Source organism: Miniopterus schreibersii (assembly GCF_964146895.1).
Source record: "Miniopterus schreibersii genome assembly, chromosome: 12".
NCBI lineage: Eukaryota > Metazoa > Chordata > Mammalia > Chiroptera > Miniopteridae > Miniopterus > Miniopterus schreibersii.
Window position 1 is genome coordinate 57,170,384 of NC_138112.1, and position 26,735 is coordinate 57,197,118.

The 26,735-nt window shown below is 45.1% G+C and overlaps 1 protein-coding gene across 6 annotated transcripts in view; it reads left to right on the forward strand.

Annotated features, from left to right (window-relative positions):
* CD44 (CD44 molecule (IN blood group)) overlaps positions 1 to 26,735 on the forward strand; it is a 79,269-nt gene that overhangs the window by 13,473 nt on the left and 39,061 nt on the right. For all 6 annotated transcript variants that reach the window (XM_081153806.1, XM_081153803.1, XM_081153801.1 and 3 more), the window contains exons 2-3: positions 19,287 to 19,452; positions 22,849 to 22,982. In XM_081153806.1, coding sequence (XP_081009932.1) covers positions 19,287 to 19,452; positions 22,849 to 22,982 — 300 coding nt within the window. The remainder of the gene's footprint in view (positions 1 to 19,286; positions 19,453 to 22,848; positions 22,983 to 26,735) is intronic.

A 26,735-nucleotide genomic window follows, 5' to 3' on the forward strand; every position in this document is an offset into this window, starting at 1 on the left:
CTGAGCTGCCACCTCTCCTGGGCAGTGCTTATCTAGGAGGACCTGGTATGTGCTCAGGCTTCTGGGTTCTGCCATTTCCTGAAGCATGCAGATGCTGTCAGGTTGGCAGCGGACCCGAGTGTCCTGCCAAGTTGATTCAAATGCCCTTGCTGGGGTAACTTGTGCTGGAGGCAAGAATGGGAGGGTGTCCAGATGCTTTGCTGTGGATCAGAAAGGTGCAGGCTGAGCTGGGCCCCTACAGCAGCATCAAAGTATAGATCCAAAGAGGTAGAAGATGAGAAAGAGAAAAAGGAGGACCCTAAGTGAGAAGTTATCATGGGCTGGTGACAAAGAGCCAAAGTTGATGGCATGTCGGAATAGGAAAGATTGCTAGAAATTACAAAGCCTACTGGTAATATTGAACAGATAAAAGAAGGTCATCTCAAAGACTGCAAGTAACTTGGCCAAGGTCACACAACTAGAGTCAAAACCCTGGTCTTTGGACTCTCAGTCCAGTGGCCTTTCCATTTCCCTCTTTGAGATGATAGAGGAAAGGGCACTGAACAAGAGGACAGTGGGCTGACCAGTGCAAGAAGACTTGGAATGACAAAGAGAAGGAGATAAAAGCATACTGCTTTTGGTAACACAATGGGAAACAGTATAGGTGGAGCCTACATTGTATACACTTTGCTGGAGCTTCCATTGTACTTGGATCTAGTTTCCTATGCAGTACCTTGTACATCAATATTTGGTGTTTGTTTTGAACCTTTTTGACTTAATGAGCTTTTTGAAACCAGAATGTCCAGCATAACCTGGCCTGGCTTTTTCCCAACTGCTCTCAGCAATTCTGTGAGTCAAGTCAACAATCAATGGTTTTCAAAGGATTCATTTGTTCACTCAACACATACTTATTGAATACTAAGATGGGCCAGGTGTTCTGCCAAACACTAGGGATACAACTTTAAACAAGAGAGACTCAGTTTCTGCTCTCATGGAACTTATAGTCTATCTGGGAAGACAGACAGTAAACAACTAATTATGCTCCTATTTAATTACACTTGAGGTACATGCTGGGAAGGAAGAGCACATGTTCTTGAGAGAGCTTATAACAGTGTGACCTCACCCGATCTAGAGCATCAGGGAAGGCTTCTCTAGACCTGTAGGATTAAAAGCAGTAATTATGATTGCAGGATCTCCGCAGTTCCTTGGGGGACTGCTTGTTGGACCTCTCAGCCCTACCAGCTCTCATGACCTGGAGATAGTCTGGTGGGTGGGGTCAAAGCTCCTCATAGCAAATCCAGCCAGGGGAGCCCCTATTCTGGCTGCCTCACCCTTGGGTCATTTGAGTAAGAGAGCAAGTAAAAAAAGCTCTACTCTTCAAAATTCTGTAAGCAACTTGTTTATCATGTTTGCTTTGCAATAGACAGTGGTGGGAAGAAGAACCATGAGAACCTCTAAGCTGACTCAGACTTTTAGAAGCACATGTTGGGGCAGCAACAGAACCCGAACTCTGGGAAACAATGTGTCCTGTGATATCAGGGTTATTTTAAGTCATGGGGGAAATTTTATAATTTACTTGGGAATCTTTATCATTAGGTCTTAATTTAGGGCACTATTTCATCCATTTTATTGGAAGTTTCTTGGTCTTGTTTTGAGCACTTTGGTGGCAGGAATGTTTGCGTGTCGAGGGGGTGGTTTGCAGGATGACTTCCAGCAGCCACGCAGGTGCATCTGTTGGGTCCAGGCAGGAGGAACAGGCAAGAACCCTGGGCTGTGGATGTCCAACCACTTGGCTACCAGGGTCTTGCTTCTCTTTCTCCTTAGTTGGTGGTAATTACTTACAGATGACCAGAGTGGACTCTATGAGGAGAGTGGGACAGCTAATTCAAGTGGTCAGTTATAAACAACTGTGTCTTATAAATGAGAACAGATTCAAGGGTATCCCCCCTCCCCCAGTGATGCTATAACATCCATTCACTTTTACTCAGATATGCTTTCTTGAGTAAAAGAGATAGGGACGGAGTTAAAGCCATCATGATTGAACATAAGCTACAACCCATCTATGCGTCAAACCATAATGTGTTTGTTATCTGTCACATGTTTCTTGGTATACCCATATCAATGCATGCCAGCTGAATATCTCTGTAAGTAGCAGAGCAATCACCCCTCATAAAATGACATCTTCCCACAACAAGAAGTGTGGAGGTGGGACAATGCCAGGAGCTCAGTATGATCAAAGACACAGCTTTCTTTCAGATTTCTGCCACTCCCAGAGTCTTCCTACTGGTTAGCCCCCTTCATGCTCCCAAACTGACTCCCACAGTTCCAGGCATCCTATGAAAAACAAATCACTATCCAGCACCAGAAGAACGAAAGCTTATTCACAAACATCTCTTCTAAAAAAGGGAGGAACAGCTTTTCCAGAAGTCCTTTTTCAGAATTGACTTCCCTTTATCTCTCATTGGAAGAAGGAGCTCACATTCCATGGAATGCCCTCACCGAACCGATCATTGGCAAGGAGCACTCTGACCACAGTGCTCGACTTAGACCATCATGATCCACCCACTGGAGCTGGGAGTTGGGGCCTCACCTCCTGTGAAGCACAAGTTTGTGATTTTATGCAAAATTGGGTTCAATTTAAAGAACTTCTTTACCTCGGTAACAATGTCTGTTACAAAGAGTAAGGCTCCAAAGAGTGTTCACTCATATGGTGGAATTGTGGTTAGAAATGCTATAGAAGCTAAGAAAAAAAAGGCAAAGCTAAATTCTTGTGTTCCTAAGCCACACCCTCAACCTTCTGAAAAGACACATCTTGGACAGAGTTCACTTTGGGGACACACTACAGTTTGAGGCCCAGATGATCTGTGGCTTATACTCAATCGTAACAGCTATAACTATCCTTTTCTCTTCCCAACAAAAGCATATCAGGGAATAACTTTAAACCTGTTACAATTTATAAGAAATAGTCCATCTCTTGCACACTTGAGCATTTTGTTATCAAAGCCTCACTATTGCAACCAACCTCAGCACTGCTGGAGCTACACCATGCACAAGGACCACTGATCTGTAGTGATCCACTTAAAAAGAATTATGATGACCTTGGACGAGCATCTCTTCCTGTAAAGGATGAGACAATGACCCCCAAGGCAGATAGCTGGCTCATTTTTACTCTAATTGCTCCTGGCATGTTTTAACATGCATGGAGTGTTTTTAGTTCCATAATCTAATCTAGCCCTCACATTTCCTTCACTGTTAGCATTATTATCCTCGTGTACAGGAGAGGAATTTAATCACTTTCCCAAGGTCCTATAGCTAATTAGTGCTGACACAGGATTTGAACCCTAGCTTTCCACCCCCAGAGCTGAGGTCCATGTCACCCCACTGTGTTGGCTCCCAATGGACCTGACTTGCTTCCAAGGAGTCTAGAATGGACTATTGAATTTTATATTAATAATTTCTCTTTCATAAGCAGGAAAACTCCTTCCTAATAGTTTCTTTGAGTGTGAAGCTCAAGTGTCCAAAATCCTAACATTTTAATAAGCCCCAAGATGAACAAGAGGGTTTTTCTGGGCCAGTCCCCTGCCTCCGTGTAGTTAGCTAAGGAACCTAACATCATGGGGTGGGGGGGAGGAGACATCAGGATTTTAAAATTTGTTTTACATTTCTTTTTTTTTTCACCTAAATACCATTAAAAGATTTATGATTACCACATTCAGAGAAGAGAAGCCCAAGGGATGTTTAATGTGGACCTCTAGGATGTGATTGTTTCTTACACAGGAAGGGGGCTGCTGCTTTTCAGAATCTAATGATGGAAGAGCCAGAGGAAATGGATTCTATTAAACCAAGATGATTTATGCTTTATTTTGAGGGTGAATTTCCTGACCATGAGACTTGCTGATTATTAGACTGGCCTGCTGGTTCCCAATCCATCCCTTCACTTCTCAGCTGAAATGACATTGCCTTGGGGGAGCATCTCTTGGGGACAGCAAAAGCCTTGAAGAGAAAAGACTTCCCTTTAAACTAAGTGCTCACACCTTGTACTTTGTTACAACACTTATTATGCTGTGTTGTTGACTTGTTGAATGTCTGTCTTCTCCCCTGGGCCATAACCTCCATTGGGGCAGTGACCTTGCCCACCTTGTTCAATGCCCTGGTCCCAGTGCCTAGAACAGTTCCCCACACATGGGGGGCACTGAATGAAACCTTGTTGAAGTAATGAAGTTGGTACTCCTATTACCTTTTCTGAAGGCCTGTGTTCATTTCAATGTTGGGTTGGTTTTGTGAGATTGTGACTTACTGTGGTAATTCAGGCTCTCTCCAAATTGAACCTAAAAAACACACACATAACGTTTCTACTCTATTCTGTTTTATTTTATTCTATTTTTTTAGAATAAGAGATAAGTGCTTAAAGAGCAAATGAGAGTCAGCAAGCAGGCCATATCTTCTCTCATCCTTTCCTTGCTCTTTGTGGCTGTGCTCCACCCAATTCCCATCCCTTTTCCTTTCCTTTTCCTTCCTATCACCTAGGAAATAGCCTCTTCTGTGGTTTCTTGCAAGGGCACCAAGAGAAGCTGAAGATATACAATGTCAGACCACTCAGGATGAATGTGAAAGACAAGCAGTAGGGATAGGAAAAATTGGACAAGGTTTGGGATGCAAGCCTTGGACACTTGAGACTTCTTATTGGGAGTAGAGGGAGGGGCTCCCTGTGACTCCCTCCTAGGACATGTTTAGGACAACTCTCCTTTCAAACAAACATCATCAGATAATCCCCAGCCTTCCTTAAGGACTGTTTCTCAGGGTATAGGAAAAGTACCCTGTTATCTGTTTGAGCATCCTGTTCTTTATATTGTTTGGAAGGCTAAAGTCAACAGCCACTCTTGTATTCTGCATTGTTTGCATTGTTAAAACCTTTGGAAAACTCATTTGGTTTCTTCTCCAAATGAGCTTTCCACACCCCTGGAAGGCATTCAGAAACAGGCCTCTCTTCAAACAGGCTAGCAGGGAACAGTGTCTCTCAAAGTCAGGCTTCCTTTCTTCTAAAGGCTAGATTTGAGAACGGTTCATCAAGCCCGCATAGTTCAGTCTCTGGGCCAAGCACAGGCCGTCAGAAATGCAAAAGGGTGGATTTAAGTCTAGGGTCTCCAGCACTCAGAAGGTAGTGTGGATCCTGGAGTGAGATCTGAGTTTGAGTCCTGCCACTCATCAATTATGTGGTTTAAGCAATTAACATCCCCGAACCTCAGTTTTCTCATCTTTAAAAGTTAGTAGTAATACCTACTTGTGGGGCTGTGTGATGGCCAATGTGATCACGTGCATGAAACTCGACGGAGTGACTGGCATGGAGCGAGCCTTCGTCAGCAAGCATTGTGATCACTGTCACTGTTAGACCTGGGACCTGTCCCCTCACCAGTCAGCCCTCACTTTGTTCCTGCTGCACTTGAGAAATGCGTCCAGCTGCCTTTGAGACATTTTTGTTCCATTTCTGGGCAAAATATTAGCCCAAATCTCATTTAGTTTGGCAGGGAGAGGGCACCGGAGCCTGCCACCCACACGTGCTTACTGGAACAACTGTCGCTGAGCAGATAAGGCCGCAGCAGGGGTTGTTCCGGAAACCTTGGCGATTGCAGTGTTCGTGGAAGCGAATGGAGAAACGGGCCCAGGTCCTGTCTTTACTTGCACAATGTCAGGCGGTCTCCCGGGCTGCTTGTCTCAGCAGGACCGGCCTCTTCCTGCCTTTGGTCCTGGCAGTTGGTGGTGAGGCCGGAGGAGGGGATGGTATTTTCCTCCCTCTCGAGCGAAGTGTTTCTTTCCAGGGCTGTTCCCTGGCTTCAGAGCATAAGGAGGGCCTTAGGGGCAGTTTAATGCAGTAGCTTCCTTCTCGTTCTGGAAATTTTGGAGTTTCCCAGAGCTCACTTCCTCCCCAGAAGCCCGAGCTTGGAATTTCCTGGTTGTGGATGGGGGATCAGCTGTAAGGGCACAAACTGTCCGTCTGTCTGTCACTCATTGTGGTGTTCAACTCTCTCATCTCCCAAAATACCTTTAGTTGCCTTAAACTGCTTAGTTCTGCTCTCTTCTCAAGAAAGGAAGATCAGGCCGCTCCCAGCCACACCTCTGACATGACTAAGACTTCTACACCTTTGAACAGGAATGTTTGCGTTTCTGGCAGGTTCTCATCTTGCTTTTAATTTCATGAGAATATAGCTATAGACTGTTGTTCAGGCTGAAATGGACGATTATCAAAGCGCAGGTGATTTTTCATGGTATAAATACATCATAAATTAGAATCTAGGAGTCCCCTTGGGAGAGCTGTGGCCAGTCATCCACGGTTTTACCTTCTGGGGAGAGGAGGGAAGAGTTTGACATTTTCAAACCACTTGTTACGAACCCAGCTCAATGCTGGTGCTTTACATATATTGATTATCCAACAACCATACACTTTTCTTTGAGGTTTTCAGCAAACACTCATTGAATAAATGAGTGAGTGATTTCCTCGGAGCCCTATCACAGGCTGAGAAACAAAGGCCCATGAAAGTGAAGTCACTTGCCTAAGAATGGTTCAGCTCTTACATGGTGGGGCTGGAATTCAATTCTGCTCCTTGAAAGTGAAGGGCCTTGAAATAATTTAGAACTACTGGGAGTTACCTTCAGGAAGGGAGGAGGTAGGAACGCCCTCTCTCCTCTTTGCGGGGGCAGTGGAGCCCCCGAGACCACCTATGATCAGGGAGCCAGTCGGAGGTGGGCGTCTGGACTCCCCATTGTGCAGGTGGGGGCCGCTTAGCTGGGCCTCACTTGAGGATTGTCTCACGCCTGAAGAATGGTGTGAGTTGGCCCGTGATGCTGAAATTCACTGCAGGGAGCACTGGGGCTGCTTGTAGTAATTTAGGGGAAGTCTCTCTAAGGAAATCAGCAATTCTGTTGGTTTCCTCTTAATTGAAACCATTCTTTCCCTCTAGCTTTGGCGGGGCAGGTTCTAGTCTCTGCTTGCGCTGGAGGCGTTGATTTGGTGTGATCTGAGAGCAGGATGCCGGTGACATGCTCTTGTTTTGTCTGTTGTTTCTTTTGGCTGGCCAGGCCGCCCTGCTTAATGCACTCATCACACCGCTGCCTTGATTCCCCAGTGAAATGCCACAGCTCTGCAGGCGAGAGCGAGCCACTTGGTTTCTGGAGTGTCGAGAGAACGAGTCACAAAGAAACACAGATTTCTCCTTATAGAGGCAGAGGGCTGGGTTGGCTGGGGACCTAGAGATCATCGAATCGAACTTCTTCCTGGTCTGATAAAGAAACTGAAGTCTTCTCCAAGTATTGGCATAAATTAGAAGTTCAGAACTAGACCCTGGGTCACTGGACTCAGCCTGGTGCTTTTCCCACTAAACCAAAGAAACATCTATTGGGCTCCATAGTATATATCTCACACACTGGGGATATGAATATGAGTGAAACATGGTCCCAAAGGGACCCACTTTGATTATATGGGTTAATATCACTTTAGACAGGCTTCTTCCTAGACTGTTTTATAGATAGTCTATCATCTTTCCATCCATCCATCCACCTATCCATTCATCATCCATCCATCTATCTAGTAAGAATACATATTATGTAGATTAAGAGCTCATATATCTAGATAATTAAGTTCTTGACTCCTAACTGGAGGTCTTGAGTGACTGTTACCAATGATACAGCAAGTAGATGACCAGCTAATCAAGAATTAAGTTAAAATATGAGACACTTCATATTTAAGCGGCCATAAATGTACTTTAATCTTTGAAGTGATTGACTAATATTTACCAATACCAGGCATTTTTCTAAGTGTCAGTATTTTGGGAAGCACCGATCCATCTTGTAGGGAGAGGCCCTGTTTTCCTCATTCTGGTGTTTCCAGAACACCTCTCAAAGGTCCGTGGTGAAAGGCGCCTAAGCCTTCACCAGGTGTGTGGTCTCTTGCCATGTTTGATGGCCACTTATTTGAAGGAAACTCAAGACCTTATTTTCTTTGACAACTTCACAGAAGGGTCATTTGTAACTTCCTCCATTTTCCAGTCTCTTGGCTCTTTGCATGGGCCATGCTCCTTAAGAGCAGGATGTTATGTTTGGCCCACTCCAGATGAGCGTGAAATGGTAAAGATTTTCATCCAAATCCTGTGGCTTGAATAGGATTTAAAAGCTTGTCAGAAATGAGTTTTCTGGAGCCTGGCATTTGAGACTGGCATCTGTGGTTACAGATGAGATTTCACAGATTGAAGGCTCAGGAAGAGGTGTGAATTACAAGCTATTAGCTCACAGGGCAATTGGAACTGTACCGATCCTAGAAATCTTTTGGCCCAGATTTTTTAAAATGTGTCTACAATCCAGCCTCTCCCTCTGTAGGGCTTCTGCTCTGAGACATTTGTGTTGCTCTTATAAGCATCTGAAGAATGAATAGTGGGGGATTGTTGGACTGGGAAAGAGAGCCAGACTTTTACACACACACATACACACACACATACACACACCCTTTTCACTTTAGCACTGGACAGAGAGAGAGGGAATGAGAAAAGAGAGAGATTGAGTTATTAAAGTGGGACATGATGATTTTTGAGCCCAACAAATTCAGAATCTGTGGAAATCTAGAACTTTCCTTGGTCACTTGCAATACTTGTTGCAAATAAATGCTTTGTGGCTACATCACTTCACTGTATTTGGAGAGGAAAGGGGTAACCTAAAGGTGTGATCCTTGTTCTGTCTCAGTCCACCTGTAGATCAGGTTTGGTTGTAGGTGAATTGTAAGTACAGGGCTACTGGCAACCAAGAGGCAAGACTTATAAATGACTTTGTTTTCTTGTAAATTGCATCCTAGAAAAACTCGCATGCTCGCTCACTTGCATTCAAATAAGATTTTTTCTAAACAACAGAAAAAGAGGCTGCTGGAGATAGTAAGGCACCTGGTGCCCATCAGAGTGTGACTGGCATTGTCCCTCCTATGAATGCAAGGGATGCCACGGCAGAAAGAGACTAAAACTATCAATCGAAGGGGTGTCTGACCTGATGCCATCCATCATGGGAAGAGCAGAGTGACCCATCTGCTATTTAGCTAGGCAGAAATCTGATCCATTCATCAGGCTTCTCCTCTGAGATTGGTCCTGAGATGGTCAGCCCTGTCTAGGGCACAGGTTTCTTAAGTCCCAGCACAGGACTAATATTTCTGTAAAATTCTTCCCATTCATTTGGTCTATCAGTTACTCCATTGGAGGAGAGAGTTGTAAGCACTCCCATCCACCTGCTCTATTTACATGGCACCAGCAAATGTTGACCTAGCCCAGGGGTGCTCAAACTCTCTGGCAAGAAGCATTATTCTGCAACTCAGCTGCAATCTCCTGAAGTTAAGCAACGTGAGAAGCATGTGCATGTGGCAGCCAAGAGAGAAGGGGCCAGGCTGCCTGACTTCCTAAAGGTGCCTCCTTGGAAGGTGTTTTCACCTCTCTAAACCTCAGTTTTCCTATCTATAAAAAAGTTTGATGCTAATAATAGCACTTATCTAATATGGTTATTTTGGGGATTAAGTGAGATAATCAGTGTGAAGCACCTAGCTCAGACCCCTGCACACAGTAGGTCCTCTATTAGTGGTGATATTACTGGGAGCCCAGCCACATCCTTTACCCCACAGTGCCCTTGCATTTCAAACCCCTCAGAGTGAGAATGCGCATGCCGTAAGCAGAGAGGTATGGCTTTGGTAAACCGAGTCTTGGCTAACTCATGTCAAGACCAGATATTGTCCTGGCTCTGCCACTTTCCCAGTGGGATGTTGGGTCAGTTGTGCTCTGAGCCTCACTTATTTCATCTGTAAAATGGGGATGATAATTTGACCTCTCAAAGCTGCTGATCATATGGTGTAACATCTGTTATGGCATCTAGGCTACTGTCCAACACAGAACAGAGCTTCATAACCACCACAGTCTTTTCTTTCTCACTTGAGAGGATGTTCTAAGGGATAGACAAGAGGTTAAACTCAAGGTTGGAGACACCCGAGACTATGTGGTGAAGTTGGGCTCTGCAGGAATTGGTGGTGGCCCTTTGCTCCCCTCCCTCTGGATGCCTCTCGAAGGACAGCAGCCTCATTCAGTTTCTGATTCAATAAGTTCTTCAGGTCCACTGTTACCCAGCCCCAGTCCCTGCAAGATGAGATTGGAAATTCAGACTTTGCTATTTCCTCCTTATGGGACAAACCAGGCACAGTCTTTCGGGAGAGCTTTGAATTGCAAGGTACTTTTATTCTTGAGACCAAGGGGGAAAACTCAGAAATAATAACACCAAGCCCATATCACTTTCAAGCACTTTTACACAGTGAATTGCATTTGGGCCTCGCAGCCTTTGAGCTGCAGAGCCCGGTGCCAATTACTTAACACACCGACTTTCTGTTGCTATGGCTCTCACATGGGGTGACTAACCCTCTTACAGCTCCAAGTGCTTTGGAGCCCCGGACACTTTGCAGGCCTTGCTGAGTGGTAGTTACCATTGTTATGATCGGCACCTACTCTCCAGAGCGTTCCACTGAGTCTCCTAGACCATTGTCGAGGGTGTCAGGACCACTGGTAGGGGGGCTGGGCAAGAATGAGCAGTGGGTGGATGGAGGGTCCGGGGTCTGTCCCACCCCCTCACTCCAGCTCTCACTGGGGCAACTCTGCTTTTACTTTCTAAATATTGTGGTTCTGCCTGAGACCGCATGGTGGGAGGGAGAAACAGTCTGAAAACCCTAACTCCTCTCTCTGAGAGCACCCACTGTTCCGAACCTTTGCCTGTTGACAGCCAGGATGGAAAGGGTAACTCCACAGGTAATGGAGAAAGTTCTACCTTGAAAATCTGGGTGGAGGTCTGGATTTTACTCCAATTCTGTGCGATGTTGAGTCTCTGAGTCTTTTGTTTCTTAGTTTCTTCATCTGTAAAAGTTAACCATTCTTCCAAATGCTGGTTACAGCCCCAAGCAAAAGCTGTAGTTGAATTAGGTGATGTAGCCATAGTTGTAACGACCTCAGAAAAAAAATCTAGTTATGAAACAAAGTAGGACCCTCTGTTTTTTGTTTTCTGCTTGCAACAGGAAAACCCCATGTGGGCCTCTGAGATGCTTTTTAATTTCATTTACCACATCCTGGGTTTGTGCTAGTCAATCTGCTAAAGCGATAGGATCCAAACAAGAAGAAAGCAAAGGTTGCAAAGCCAGAGCGAGCATTTCCTGGTCGCCATGGCAACAGGACATACCCTGGGGTTTCTCCCCCTCAGTCATCTTCCTGGAGACATGCTCACCAAAGACTGCTTAGCCTTTCCGAATCGTGCATGGAGGTGACAGTTCTGGGACACCCTCTCCTTTGCCAGAAAGACTGTTGAATCCTGGGTGGGGAGTGAGAGCCCGAACAGGCTCTGCCCACCTTCTCCCCTCCCCCAGTTCCCATTGTTGCACTAGGAGGCAGGGGCTGGGCCCTTCAGACTCTGTGAAAACAGCCCAAGAGCTTCATTGGTCCCGTCGTTGGAGGCCTTGACTGAAGGACAGAGTAGTGCTGAGAGTCCCTTTGTTCTCTCCTCTGACAGAGTGAGTGTTATGGGCCCCCATGGGTTCAGTGTTGGCTGTCACGACAGGTTCCATGCTCCTTGGATAAAAGGCTGAGCTTTCATGGGGTCCAGCCGGGCACCAAGAAGTTGGGTGCATTTTCTTTCTAAGTGCCAAGAGATGAATAGTTGAGTTGGAAGCCACCCAAGACACATTCTGGAGGAAATTCTCGGGGTACGATGGTGTATGACTGTTTTCTCTGCTCATTAAACCTTCACCCACCTCCGGGGCAATTCCAGGAGAGACTGAGTCACTTGAAACTCATGGTCTGCACTGAGGAGCCAAAGGCAATTCGGCCATCGAGTGTGATTTTGGCCTCATTAAGAAGTAGATGCTGAACAATAGAGCCTTTCACCAAGGAGCCCATCACATGGACGTCAGGGGATGGAGGCGAGTGACGTGGGGGGCAACGAGAAGGCCTGCCAGCCTCTGGACAGGCAGGCCTGGGTAACAGTGAGGGCTATAATAGCTAGGAAGACTCCCAGATGGAAACTTCTGGGCTTCAAAGACCTCCAACAATCAAAGAAATGAAGAACAGACTGTCTTCTTTATGTCCCATTATGACAGTGGATTATGAGTCTCTTGGGAATGACTTGCTCAGACCTCTTATAGAAGCAGTTCAGTAGGAAGAGCACTGTTCTAGGAGTCAGGAATCTAGCCGTTATGGACCCCTAAGGTCCTGCTTTTCTCAGAACTGGCTGGGGGACCATGCTCAGTCATTCTGGATTTTGTTTTCTATTGTGTTTCAAGAGAATTGGATTAGAAGCTGTCTGTTGTCCCTCCTGGTTTTAAACACAGATGATCCAATTAGCATTGATGCTATGTTCTTAAAATTGACTTTTTCTCTTCCTACTTCTGATGAGAATCAGTTTGGTTAGGTTTGTGAGTTGCATAATCTTTTTCAGACATTAGATCAACATATCAGAAGACAGAAACAGAATCCTGGCTATTTCATGCTAAACACTACAAAATTTTTAAAAAAATGGAAAACTTACCAGTGCTCTGGGCTGCCACTGCCCAAGAGGCTTGCATGTGACAGACTTGCAGGAGCTCCATGGATCTGATGCAAGCAACCCGCAGAGCCACACTCCATCTAGATTGGCCTGGGATCTTAGCTTGGACTGTGAGATTTCAGATTGGGCAGAAGACATATATCACAAGGTCAGCCTGTGGTCTGGCATCCCAGCCCTGGGCCTACCCTGAGTCCCGGGGTCTTCTGTTCACCCTGCCTGACCTTGGCCAGAGCCCTCAGTCTGTAAAAGGCAAAGGACACCTAAGCTGTAGCTTGGACTGGACTCTCAGTTCTCAAGGGGATCATGGGAAGAGCACAGGTAGAATCAGAGAGAGGTAGCCAGCTGCTGCTGGGGAAAACCAGTGAACTTGGAGAAATTCGGAGTCTTCTCCCCATGGAGAGGGTGGAAGTTCCATCAATGAGGGTTTTCCCACTGAAGCCTTACCAAGCTCTAGGGCAAAGAGCCCTGCCCTTTTAAGCCTTTTGGTCTGGAATCAAGAGAACGCTGATATTAAAATAATATTCAATAAGCTCAAATTCCTCTCTCCAGAGCTCTTTTAATGCTCACCTTTCCACACTTTAAAAACCACATGGAGCCCTGGCTGGTGTGGCTCAGTTTGTTGGAGCATTGTCCTGTACACCGAAAGGTGGTAAGTTTGATTCCCTGTCAGGACACATACCCAGGTTGTGGGTTCTGTCCCTGGTCTAGGAACATTCTGGAGGCAACCGATGTGTGTTTCTCTCTCACATCGATGTTTCTCTCTCTCTCCCTCTTCTTCCATCTCTCTAAAAATGTTGGTTTGTTTTTTTAAAAAAAACCCCACACAAAACAAAACATAGAGAATAAGTGGGTTTCCTGTTATTTTAGCATCTGCCCCATGCCCAGTTGAACACTGCAAGGTGATCAGCCGGGCTGCCCAGTCTGAAACCTAGGTCCACAGCTTGTTAACTCGTTACTCATGTCTTCTCATTGAATCAGTCACCTCCTACATAAAAAGGGGATATAAAAGTGCGGACCACATGGAGTTGTGAGAGTGAAATGAATTCTTACGTGTATAATGTTGAAAAGCTCCTATGGGCCAGAGTAGGTGCTGGGCGAGTGCTCGCCGTTGTGATCGTGGCCGTGAGAACTGCACAGTCATTGAGTCACGGGAACTGGCTTTATTCCCATTTTCAAGAAAAACCAACTTCCCCAGACACATAGCCTACTCTGGGACCAAATCAGTAGAAAAAAGATCTAACTCTGCCACATCCCTTTTGAGGAGATGACAGACAGGGACCAGGCACATCTGGGTGGCTCGTGTTGGAAAATAAATTAATTCATTCTGCCCCATCTGGAGAAGCCTGTTTTGGATAACTGAAAATTCTTTTTTATTTTTAATCTTCATCCAAGGACATTCTGAGAGAGAGAGAGAGAGAGAGAGAGAGAGGGAGAAATGTGAAAGGGGAACATTGATCAGCTGCCTTCTGTACGAGAAACTAGTGAAACCCAGGGATGCTGTTACCACCAAAACACCTACATACACATGCACACACACACACACACACACACACACACACATGCACACACTATATACATACACACAAAACCTTGCATACAGCTTCACAGGTTTATAGACCCCCTGAAGATCAACTTGCAGATTCCAGGTTGAAACCGTCCCTTGCTAGCCAGCTGTGTGACTCCCCACCCCACCCCCAAAACCTCTCGGGAGAGCTCTGGAAGACCTAGAAAATGGCAAGTGGGTGAAAATTTCACGGTGCTGTACGCCCAGCAGATCTTGTGATTTTCTGCTACTCAGGAAACGACTGGGGCAAACCAAGAAGCTGTTTGTCTCGGCCCTGCAATCTAAGCAAAGTTTTGAAACGTGCTGGGATGATTTTACTAGAGATCTGTTTTCCTTGATCTGAGGCTTAGTGGAAAATAAAGTTAAGATTAATGGCATCATGGGCCAGCTATGGTTTATCCAAGTAAAAATGAATTTACCCAGAGCCTGCTATAATTGGCAGCATAGCATAGAGGTTAAAATCCTGAATTACCAACCTTAGTGTGAGTTTGGTGCCAGAGTAGGTTAAACAACAGACGCTCTCTAGGAGAGCTCCTTTTTCTAAATCTCCCTAACAGGTCACACTGCTAGGCCCCTTCCCATGTAGTTGAAGAGATCCCCGAGTGCTGGGCCCCGTGACCCCTCTGTCTTCCTGGCAACCCTAACGGCCCGGGTGGCATTTCTCCCTCCAGAGAGGCTCCACCCTGAATTTAAAAGTGGCCTCACATGGCTGACGTTGCCCGTTGGGTCCCTTGGAGGAAGGAATTTGGGACAGTTCATTTATTACGTGATTCAGGGGATTTATTGGAGACCAGAGGGCTCAACGGAAAACTTTCTTGATTTATTTCCAGTTGGAAAGGCTTGTTTGAAAGATGCATCAGCCAGTTGCTATTAGCCTTTTGAGTCGCAGCAGATCCCTAATCACAAGGGCCTGCGGTTCTCAGGAGAGGCGTACAGACATCTTGGGAGACCTGCGTGGGTTTGCAACGTGGCCAGCACCACTGCCACAGACACTGGGGCTCGCAAGTGATCTGTAGTCCACAGCTACTCACGCCTCAGCCTTATTCTAACTTTACTTAAATCTGGGGAATGTTAGCAGCTATACATTGGGAAGGTTGAGAGGTCATAAAAAGTTACTTAAATTGGGAATAGGAGCAGTAGCGTAGTGGGTAAGCCTGTGGGCTCTTGACGCCAGACTGACTGGATTCATCATTACAAGCTCTGGGTATCTGGGCATGTTTCTTCCCCTCTCTGTACCTCAGTTTCTGTATCTGAAAAGTGAGAATAATAATATTACCCATTTCACAGGGTTGTTTTAAGGGTAAAATGAGTTAGTACTGGTAAAGTGCTTAGAACAGTGCCCGACGTATACATAGTAAATGCACAATAGGTATTAGCTACTGTTACCACCATTGGTATTATTAATACCCTTCAGGGTAATAATTTCAGTTTGCATAAGTGTTAAGGAAGCCCACTGGGAAGTCATAAGTTACCTGGACTTGAAGGATACACAGCCCTGAAGGTTTGGTCCTTTGAAGGACCCAGAGGGAAGGAATCGTGAACACTCCTGGGATAGTTGACCTGAAGTGAAGTTTTGGCACTATCTTTGCAATTCCAGATGGCTAAATGCCATCGGGATTAGGAGCTGGACCTTTTTCAGGAGATTAAGATAAGCGTGTGCTATGAAATGTTCACATTTGCATAGAATCTCTCCATTCATTTGGCCTCCCTTGGCTGATGCTTACTGTATATCAGGCCCTGTTTAAGCCTCGAAGTCTAGACAGGCTAAAGGTTGAGTTTACCCGTTTCTTCCTGTCTTGGCTGAGCAGAGCACACACAACCACGCACTACTACTTGCATACACGCATATAGACACACACAACGCATGCACGTATTGTCTATAAAGTTACGCTAGCTGTGGCACAAAGGATTTTATTCAAACGTCTCAACCTGAGTTGGTTCCTGTTGCATTTACATATCTGCATGCCAGGTAGCAAACTGGAATTGGTTTTAATAAGGCAGAAACTGCCATTGAGCCCCAAACCACCGTCCATGCTGCAGACTTTATTTTTAATCCGGGAGGGACAGCAGCCTCCTGGCTGAGCACTGACGGGTAGCTGTCCTCTCCTGCCATCTGCCGAAGTCTCCCCTGTCAGCCTCACCTCCGAGAAGCAGCGAGGGAGGCTTTGTTTTCTTTTTGTAGGCTAGACAAGGAGAGCCCCCGGAAGGGCTGCCACCCAGCATCACAGTTTCCTTTTGCCAGAATTGGCCAATAGAGGCCAAAGCTGAAAATGTCAGTAAGAACAAACAGTATTTCAAAAGGGCCTTGAGTGTTTTCTTCCTCCACGCTCCCCTTGCTTCATCAGCCACATGCCGTGCAGCTGGCTTAAGAAGGACACCTTTGCACCCCAAGAGGATTAACCTCACACGAAAACACACTTCCTCCATTTCCCCGACTCCTGATGCTTTTCTAAAGCACCTACGTGTTAATGATACAAACAAAAGAGGAGAAATCCAGTTGAGATTGACTTATGTCTTTTCAAAGCTTCCCTTCTTGTTTCTTCTTTCGCCTATTTTCAGGGTCAAGAAAGAGCTCTCAGAAGTTTAACAGTTCTCTTATCGCATCTCACATTTGCCTGACACCGTTTTCTAGCAGTTGGAACCTGCTTCCTGCTCAGAAAGGAGAGCAGCTGTTGCCGGTACAACTCAGTGAACCTACCCTCTCTCTGCTCTTATGTCCCAATAGTTTAGGTGTACCTCTCTCCTTCAGAGTGAAGTCTTGCTCTAATAATACAGGATCCCAGGGCAAATAGCAAGGTGGTTTGGAGCATGGGTTTGACATTAAACAGACCTAAGATGACATTCCAGCTCCACTTGATAGCTGGGCAACCTTGGAAAGTCGTTTATTTTTCTGATCTTCAGTTTTTTCACTTATAAGTAATATGTACATACATACATTAAACTCACTCCCTAGGATTCTTGGAAACGGATGCAACAAAGAACCTCAAAGGTTTCTGGGTACCCAGGAACAGTGCAGTAATAGGCTTCCCTTACCCAGGCTATTGGCTCAGAATTGTAGAACAAAGCAACTGAGAATCTGGAAGGTGACTATGGGCATTGAACAGAAGTCCTTACTTCCTTGGGCAACTCAGTTCTCTGAGTCTCAATTTTCTTGTTAATTAATATGCAGAATATTCCTGACGACCTCCAGGCCTGCCCACATGGGAGAGAGTTTGAGTTAAAGCCAGTTCTGTCACAATCCAGCCCTGGCTCATAACTAACAAAGTGATGCCCGGCTTGGCACAGGGTCCACTCTGTGGTAAGCCCCGAGGACCTGTCGGCAAGTATCCTTAGAAAAGGACTGTCTTTGAGGCTCAAGGAAGTGCTCAGGAGGAATTAGGCTTCACCCGGACAGTTTCAGTAACTTAACCTTTCTGTGTTGGAGCTTCCTCAAGTGCAAACCAGGATAACACAGTCCCGGAAACATAATGAGTTTTCAATTAAGGCCTTTTAAGTTTTCTGAGATTGTTGGAGGCTCCTGTAGAAACAAGGGATTTTTCAGCTCCTTATTGAGATTTCTGATTAATGTCTGCAAAACTCACAGAAGTCCTTGGATGAAATTACTCTTTTCACCAGCGGGTAGCGGTTAGGCTTCATGTTAAATGTCAGTAACTCTTGGGAGCAAACAGCAGGTCTTGGGCCTACTACGGGTCAAGATATTAAAAGTGTGTTTTTGAAGAAGTTTCAATGAGTCATTCATTCATTCAACAATACTTGTTGAGCATCTCCTCTCTGTCTGGTACTGCTGTGAGCATTAGAACACAGCTGTACACCAGTAAAAGGCCTTTGCTTTTTTTTGGAGTGTCCATCACAGAAAGGGCAGATGGGTAATAACTAAATGCACAAATAACTAAGCTAGTTGCTGTGAAGACACAAATGCAAGGTGAGGTGGATAAGAGCCTTCAGGGAAGGAGCTAAGAGGAGGTGATGTGAAGTTGACAAACAAGACTGTGATAATCTGAAGCCAGAACATTCGAGACAGAGGGAAAGGCAGATATAAATGTCCTAAGGTGGGAAACAGCTCAGAATGCCCAAAGGAACAGAAGGGAAGTTTTGTATCTGGAGCAGAGTGAGCTACTTAAAATTTAGAGAGGGAGCTAGGAGCCAGAACTCGTAGATCTTATCAGCCATGATAAGGAAGTTTATCTTGGGTGTTAGGGGAAGCTAGAGGAGTTTCTGAGCAAGGAAGCGACACCACAGGATTGTGGGAAAATACTCATGAGATTAAGTGGGGGGAAAAACTTCCAAATATAAAACTGTATATTTAGTATCGTTTTAACTAGAAACACACATATACATATTCAAAAAACAAACTGAAAGGAGATACATAGCAAAATGTTTAAAATGTTATCAGTAGTTTCTTAGTGGTGGACTTGCTTTTCCTTCATTACTTTCCAGAATTTTCTAAGTTTTCTACAAGTTTGTATTGCTTTAATAATCAGATATAAATCATATGCTTTTATTTAATCTTTCTCCCTCTCTTCCTCCCTCCCTCCCTCCCTCCTTCCCTCCCTCCCTTCCTTCCTTCTCCATTCACCTACTGAGGGATATCTTGGTTGCTTCCAAATTTTGACAATTATGAATAAAGCTACTATAAACATCTGTGTGTAGGTTTTTGTGTGGACGTAAGTTCTCAACTCCTTTGGGTAAATACCAAGGAGAGTGATTGCCGAATCACAGAGTAAGAGAATGCTTAGTTTTGTGAGAAACCCTCAGCCTTCCAAAGTGGCTGTACCGTTTTGCAGTGTCACCGGGATTAAAAGATAAACTGAGGCTCATTCAACATTTTAAGAGTTTATTTGAGCAAACATCGATCTCAAGGTCAGGCAGCACCAAACTCAAAGTGCTTAGGAGCGCTCCCAGTCATATGCTTTTAGAAACACTTGTTGTGCCGAAGTTGATGGAGAGGAAGTCAGAGTGATGCGACTTGAATGTCTTATCTCAGATTTGAGCTTGAGGTAGTGGTGCCCTGGAATGTTGGAGCAGATATTGAAGGCTCTGGCCAGTAGAGCACTGTATTTGGCTTTCTAATGAGGCTGCTCCAAAACAAACTTCTTCCCTCTCCCAAATCACTTATGCAAAAGAATATGAACATTTCTGTTTCATCCCATAGAATTGAATATAACCTGCCGGTACGCGGGTGTGTTCCATGTGGAGAAAAATGGTCGCTACAGCATCTCCCGGACCGAGGCAGCTGACCTCTGCAAGGCTTTCGACTGCACCCTGCCCACCATGGCCCAGATGGAGGAAGCCCTGAAAGTGGGGTTTGAGACCTGCAGGTAAGGGACCCGCGCGGGCCTCTGCGCTCGGGGCTCCTGCCTTAGGGGCGGGGCTTGCGCCGGTTAGGCTCCTCCCCGGCAGCTGATTGGATGATTGCCTGTCGGCCCCACCCCTTACCTTGGCCGGGAAGCTCAGGAGCCTGCGGGGCAGCTGAGGTTCAAAGCCCTCCAAAGACACCTTTGCGACTCGTTGCGGGGTTGCCCGGAGGAGGCCCTGGAGGGTCGGCCTCTGGAGTCCTGTTGCCTCAAGTGCTTCCACAAGGCGCTCTCCTGGCTCTGAAGAGACGTGCAATGTTATTGTCGGAACCACAAGAAAACGTAAACAAAATAACAGTGTTTAAAATAAATATGGGGTCCAGGCCCTGCAGACGGCTTGAAGCAGGTTTTTCAAACAACTCTCTCTCTCTGTGCTTGTGATTCTCTTCTATGTTGCTTTGGTTTGAGAGGGTTAAAGGGGGTGGGGGGCACGAAAATTATTAAGACAAATTACTAATGATTGGGAAACAATGGGAGGGACTCAGAAAGGCCTCTTGAGAGGCTTTTGTGGATATCCATGCTCCATGGAGCTTTCCTCAAACACTCTGGAGGACAATCACAGCAGGCAGTGGACTTTGTGTTGTGTGTGTGTGTTTTGAGTTTCCGTTGGGCCTGTGGCGAGTGGTGACGACCACAGTGAAGTGGTTTTCACTAGAAGCATTCTGAGTCATCTGAGCAACTGCTAAGTTTCCATCCCAGCCTGTGGCTACCCCCTCTGTGCTTCTGCAATGTAATGTGAATAGGAATATTCAGTACACCGACCCCCTGCCCTTGGTTAGAGAGTAAGGCACCCACTGTACGCGTGGTAGCTGAGGCTCCTGATGTACAGGAAAAGGAAAATCTTTACATCTCATAGGGCAGCCGCTAGCCACCTGTGGTGATCTACACTTAACTAAAATGAAATGAAGCTAAAAACTTGATCTTCAGTGGCACAGTAGCCACATTTCAAGTGCTCAACTAGCCACACATGGCTAGTGGCTACTGTATGTGACAACATTGATTACAGACCGCGTCCGTGATTATTCTATTGGGTAGCATCGCTCTAGAACAAAGAGCAGCTGTAGAAGACATCTGTGTGTGTTCAGAGCTACACCTGGGAGAACACAAAAGGAGCAGAGAAAGGGAGAGAGCTCTGGTAGCTGCTCGCCCTAAGCCGGAGTCTGCAATGAAGGAAGGCCAATCAGCAGATCCATTGATTCTATTCCCAAGGCTAATTGCTTAAATACGGCCTGGACTAAGTCGGTAAGAGAAATTCACTAACAAAGTGGATTTAGTAAGCTGAATTTTGATTGTGAAATGCAGACACGGCATACTTACAAAATATAGAAATGTTTCCATATGCCAAAAAAGAAGGAAGTTCTTACTATTTCCACTGGCCAATCAGCAAGCACACAGATGCTGGGCACTTGCCCACACCCCTCACTTAACCCTCAAAGGGCACCACAGTTGATGATCTTACCCCACTTATGGATGAAGCAACAGAAGCTTAGAGAAGTTCCCCAGCTCACCCTGGGCCACTTTACTTGCATGAGGAGGAGTCCAAATTCAGGTCCTGGTTCATCTGAGCCCAGGGCAAAAGAGAGATGCAAGTATGATGCATGGATTTGCTGAGTATTTCCTTTCTGCCTGTGAAGAGCAACCTATTCATGCACACACATACACACACACACGTGTGTGTGTGTGTGTATATATATATATATATATGTCTATATATACACATATATATTTCAATATCCTCAAATCACGTACAGTGAGACACACAACATTGGCCGTCGACACAAAGTGGCAAAAACTCAGGAATAACTTACAAATTGAATGTAGATTCTAGATTGTCAGTGTTATACAGACTTGGTGCATGCGGTAAGGGTGGGATGGGGGTAGGCTCACCAGCCAGTATTATCATTTTAAAAAAAAAGAAAAAAGAAAAGTGATGCCCAAGAAATGTATTGTTCCACCCATTGCTGGAATTAAGCGTTGCAAAACTCATTTCCATAATTTCACTCAGGTAGCTATGAATCAGCGATGTGCCATAGCGCAGATAGCAGTCTCAGGCTATGATAAAACCTTAGCCTGTCTGCCTCACCCCGATTAGTAGCAATTCTCAGATATATGGAAACTTACTAACATTTAATTGCGACTCCTCCCCTCACCAAGCTGAGGAGTCTTGGGAGAAACCAGTCTGTCGGTTTAGATGAAGAATTAGTCATGCAAGCTACAATTGCAACATAGGCGTGATTAGTTCTAAGAGCTTCGAAATTTCAAACTCACAGCCATTTTCAAGGGTCTTGCAGGGCAATGCACTATTGTTGCCGCTGGCAGGAGAGATTAAAAGGATCTAGGCTGGGTCTTTTAGCCAGCTTTGCATTTTTCAGAAACCTGCTGGATTTAGCATCTCCCTCTCTGCCCTTCCCCTGCCACTACCTCATCCCTTGCAAATGGTATTTTCTCAGCCTATCTCTCTCTTTTTTTCTTTTTTTCTGAGGCATTTATATTCCAGAGAAATTTTGCAGTATTTAGGCACCATGACGCTGATAGAAGAGGCTGAGTGCTGTATGTTGTATCTGAAAGGGCCTCCAGCTCCAATGTGCTTCCAGAAACACCTTGGTAGGGGCAGAGCAATTTAGGCGCTTCTCTGGCTGTGCTTCTGGAAAATTCCTGAGCTAAATGAGGCATTGCTATCTACTTACATAATCGCTGTTACTCGTATTTTAATGACGGTCAATTTACTTCCACTGGCAATGAAATTATGCCTGGGATGCTCATGAGGTGAAACACTCTTGTATCTGGCATATGAACAAGGCTTCATGTTTAGAGTAACGGAGTCTGGACTGAAGGAATCACAGGAAAAGGTGAGGCAGGGAGAGAAGTGCAGGAATGGGAAATAAGGCAGGTTTGACATTTGTGCACTGAAATGAAGAGCCACCTAATTCTGTTTTATGAGAGCTGGTCATTTTATGCATTTTTTTGAAAAATATGAAGGTAGTGGAGAGCCACAGTGAATCTCGCATCATAAAGTGGTCATTCTTTTCTCTTCTGTGACTTGGGCTTCCTTTTGCTGACTTGACTACAACTTTTATTTGAAACTAATTTTTTTTCTTTTGTAAATCTCTTAAAAAAGAAAAAGAAAAGCTCTTATAGAGCCCTAAATGAAATCACTTTATCTCTATCAGCCTTGCTGATCCCTTTCACTCTCCCTCTGCTGTTATTTTTGGAGTTCACCTAACTCAGTGGTTGAAACCTTGAACGTCCCTCGGGGTGAATTGCATGAAGCCTTGCACTGCGTGACATGCATTTGATGGGATGTGATGAAATACTCGTCACAGCCTTGCAGGGGGATAACGGCTGCTGTTTCTCTTACAGGTACGGGTTCATAGAAGGGCTCGTGGTGATCCCCCGGATCCACCCCAACTCCATCTGTGCCGCAAACAACACAGGGGTGTACATTGTCACCTCCAACCACTCCCACTATGACACGTACTGCTTCAATGCTTCAGGTTGGTTCCAAGTGTACTGTCTTTGTGTTTTGAGTCGCTTTTGGAAGGCCAGCCACCGGCAGCCTGGCCAAGAGCTGTTCAATCTCGGCTTAAGTGGGGATTCACGGAGCTTCCAGATGCTTAGTGAATACCTACAGTGGAGACAAGATTCCTGTCTCTAGAGGCCAACAGTGAACAAATAAATATTAAATACCTTATATGAAGTCGGAGAGAGACAAGAGCTGTAAAAAAGACAGCAGAGTGAGAGGCTAGGGATGCTTTTTTCTGAGAAGGTGATCAGTGAAAGAGCCTCTGAGGGGGTGCGTCTAGGAGAGCCCTGATTGAAATGCGGGAGAGGAGAGCCAGTGCCTAGCCAGGCATTGGGGAGCACTGTGGCCTGTTCCGGGAACAGCAGGGAGGCTGGTGAATAAAGCCCAGTGACTGGAGGAGAGGATGCCAAGGAGTGAAGTCAGAGAGGTAAGCAGGTGCCAGATCACCCGAGGCCTTGAAGGCCGTGGTTGAGAGTTTGGATTTTGTTCTTAGTGTGATGGGAAGTCATTGCAGGGTTTCGGGGAGTGGCATGAATCTAGTGATAGCATTGGGGTACAAGCCAAATGGCTTAGCTTAGAGGTATTTATTATATGTTGGGGCTGGAGAGAAGGTTGGGGGGATATACGGTAGGCCTCTGACCTTGCCGAGTGTCCCTACCCAACAATTGAGAGCCCAACAGCTAGAGAACAAGGAAGCCAAGTTCAGATTTGCCTGCTGGGCTGCTGGCCAGGCCTCTTCCCTGTCTAGGGCACTCGCTTCCAACTACTAGCCTAGACACACGTGCTTACAATTCTAATTCAGGCCCCAGCAGAACTAAAGAATTCTATGCATCGTGAATCTTCAGGGTATTTTGAGAAGGGTCAAACCCATAAATGTCAACTTTTTGAAAGCCAGCAATCAAATGTCTTACTTCTCAAACCGAACCTTCTGTTCCCCCTAAAGGCTTGAGGTTATGTGAATGGGGAAGATAAAACCACCAGGTGAACTTGGCACATCTACCTAGTGTGCCAGTTTTCCTGAAAGACAGGAAGGGCATCCTTTTAGGCATCCTTCCTGTCTTTAAATTGACTGGAAAGTGTCTTGAGGCATTTTCTATATGAGACAAACACAGATATTATATGATGACTCAAGGCATCATTTTTATGAGACAAACAGAAATTTTACATATGGAAGTAGACTATAAAATCTGCATGGATTTTTAAGCTAAAGTAAGGACATCAAAGATGATGTGAGATTACATCATCAGTAGCTTTAGGCTATGCCACCCACCTACTGTTGTGTGAGCAGTAGGGATCGGAGTGAGAATTCAGAGGGAAAAAGTTGAGTTTAGGAGAAAGAGAAATGATCAGGCTGGTTAGTTGAAATGGAGTGACCAAAATTACATGCAGGTCACTAAACCTAGGGAGGGCCTCTCAAAATAAGGAGAAAACTGTAGAATATTTACTCCCCCCTGCCATATAAACAAAGAATACAAATGGAGCTTGAACGTAAGAAGGAAGAGTCCAACTGAGGCTACACAGCACATGGCCCATACCCAGGTCCCACACCCATACACAGAACATCCATTCTAGTGACATGATGAGAAAAACCTCATACAAATAAGTAAGAAATAGACATAGACACAGAGCCACCCGTGGTCGGCTAGCTTATCCTAGTGCCAGAGCTCATGGAAGAGTTGGGAAGACGGTGCTTTAGATGAAGGGGATGGTCATGTGGAAAAGACCTGGCACCAGACTGCATCCCCGTGAGTGACTCTGGGTACTGCGTGCTGCATCTCCCACTGAGTTGGGTTAAGTGAATGTATGCAATAAATTATATGGTTGCATATCCACATTGAACCTTAATTCAAAAAGACAGAAGCTCACATTGATTTATTGCCTGGAAATGAAGCCATCTAGGCAACTTTTTACTGAGACTTTTCTTCCTGCCCTTTTTTTGTCCATAAGGTTGGACCTGTCCTCAGAGAAGGGAGTGAACAATTCAGTTCACTTTCCTCTTCTTTGGGGGGGTGGGAGATACTTTAGTTGAAAAATTTAACAAACTCTGGGGGTGTCTTGCATATCAAAGTGGCTGTACTAAGGTAGTGAAGTTCAGTGATATTTTTCTTTTTCTCTTTTCCAAATTTACTCAATATGGGTAGGCTGCTTTTATAAGTTTTTCTTTAAATTTTAAAAAGTCTGTTGATTGATCAGCCATACACGCTCAGTACTGTGCTGGGCAGAGTGGAGTGAGAAAGAATCGGGGAGCATATTTCTTATCTTGGGAGTTTATCTTGTTGAAGCCACAAGACAAAAAGTGAAGGAGCTTGAGAAGAATGTTTATCTAAAGATAAACTCCTTCATTAAACTGTCTTGGCTTAGAGTCAGATGATGGGGGTATTTATTAAAGCAAGCGACAGGTCTTGATAACCTGCTGCTCCATGCGAAGGATCTCATTGGAAAGGTCCTTGAATCCAACTCAGCCTGAGAGCTACCAGCAGGACTCAGTGATGTGATTTCCGCCCCCTCCCCCCCAAACTGGTTACAGGGACCAAAGCCAGCTCAATCTTAGCAGATAGCTTCTGCATGCTTACAATTTCAGCAATGTCTTTATAAAACACAGCCTGTGGTTTACAAATGAAAATAAGTCAGGCCCTGAAAAGGCTCTGTGATTTTTATTGCCTCATCTGTCAGCAATAAGGCCCAGCATGAGCCTGGTGACTTCTGTGTAAACAACACAGAGAGCTAACTTGAGTTAGTTAATTTTTTTTTATTTTTAAGTTGGCTTTGAATAAAAGACCTCATTCCCTTTTGAACGAGAAATTTAGGGACGATTCTGTATTTATTTGTTTATTCGTTCAGTCATTTATTGAACAAATGTTTACTGGATGCCTACAATGTATCAGGCACCGAGGAAGGTGTCTTTCTATCTGGCACAGAGTGATGGGCTTACCTGAATAGTTAACGTTTCTCTTGGCTTTTTTGTTGCGTTGAAAGCAAGGTTTTGAGATGCAGCTCACCAGGAAGCTCACCTTAGAGCCTTCCTAACAAATCTTTACATTCAGGAAAGCCACACCAGGCCTGATTCTCCCAGCAAGGCAATGCTCATTAAACAGAATGAAAGGCCGTCTAATGAGGCCCTGCTATCTGTCTTGGAAGCGTGAATGTGCTGATTGCACTTTGGGTCACCATCCAGCTTAGTATGCTTGCCAGATTTGATGTTCTTTATAAAAATTAGGGCGAATTGGAGCATGAAGAGGATCCATTTGAACAAAAGCTCCAATCATTTACAAAACTCTCTTAGAGTTTCTCACATCAAGCCCCCTTCTATTACAATTTAATTCCTAGAAATTCCCAGTCCACTCTACTGTTATCTGCGGTTATGTTTGAATTTGGGGGTGTTCTTCCATTCCTGACATCAAGGACTTACAATCCAAGGTCTGTTTGTGGGTCTGTGCAATGTTGCTATATCAGAAGCATGTCACAGGCCAGGCCAGTTTCTGGTGGTGTCCCCAAGGCAGACTGGCAGATACTTTTCAAGATTGCCCAGATTGGCTATTTGCCCTAACTTTTATATGAGGGATTTATTAGGAAAATACTTTGAAAACTGTAAAAATCTAAAGAAATATAAATTTTTATCTTCCCCCATGACCTTGTGAATTCTTCAAAAGCAAGGACAAGATCATTTATTTATTTATTTATTGCTTCTTTTTTTAATGTGATCTGTCATATGTGTTGAGTAGAT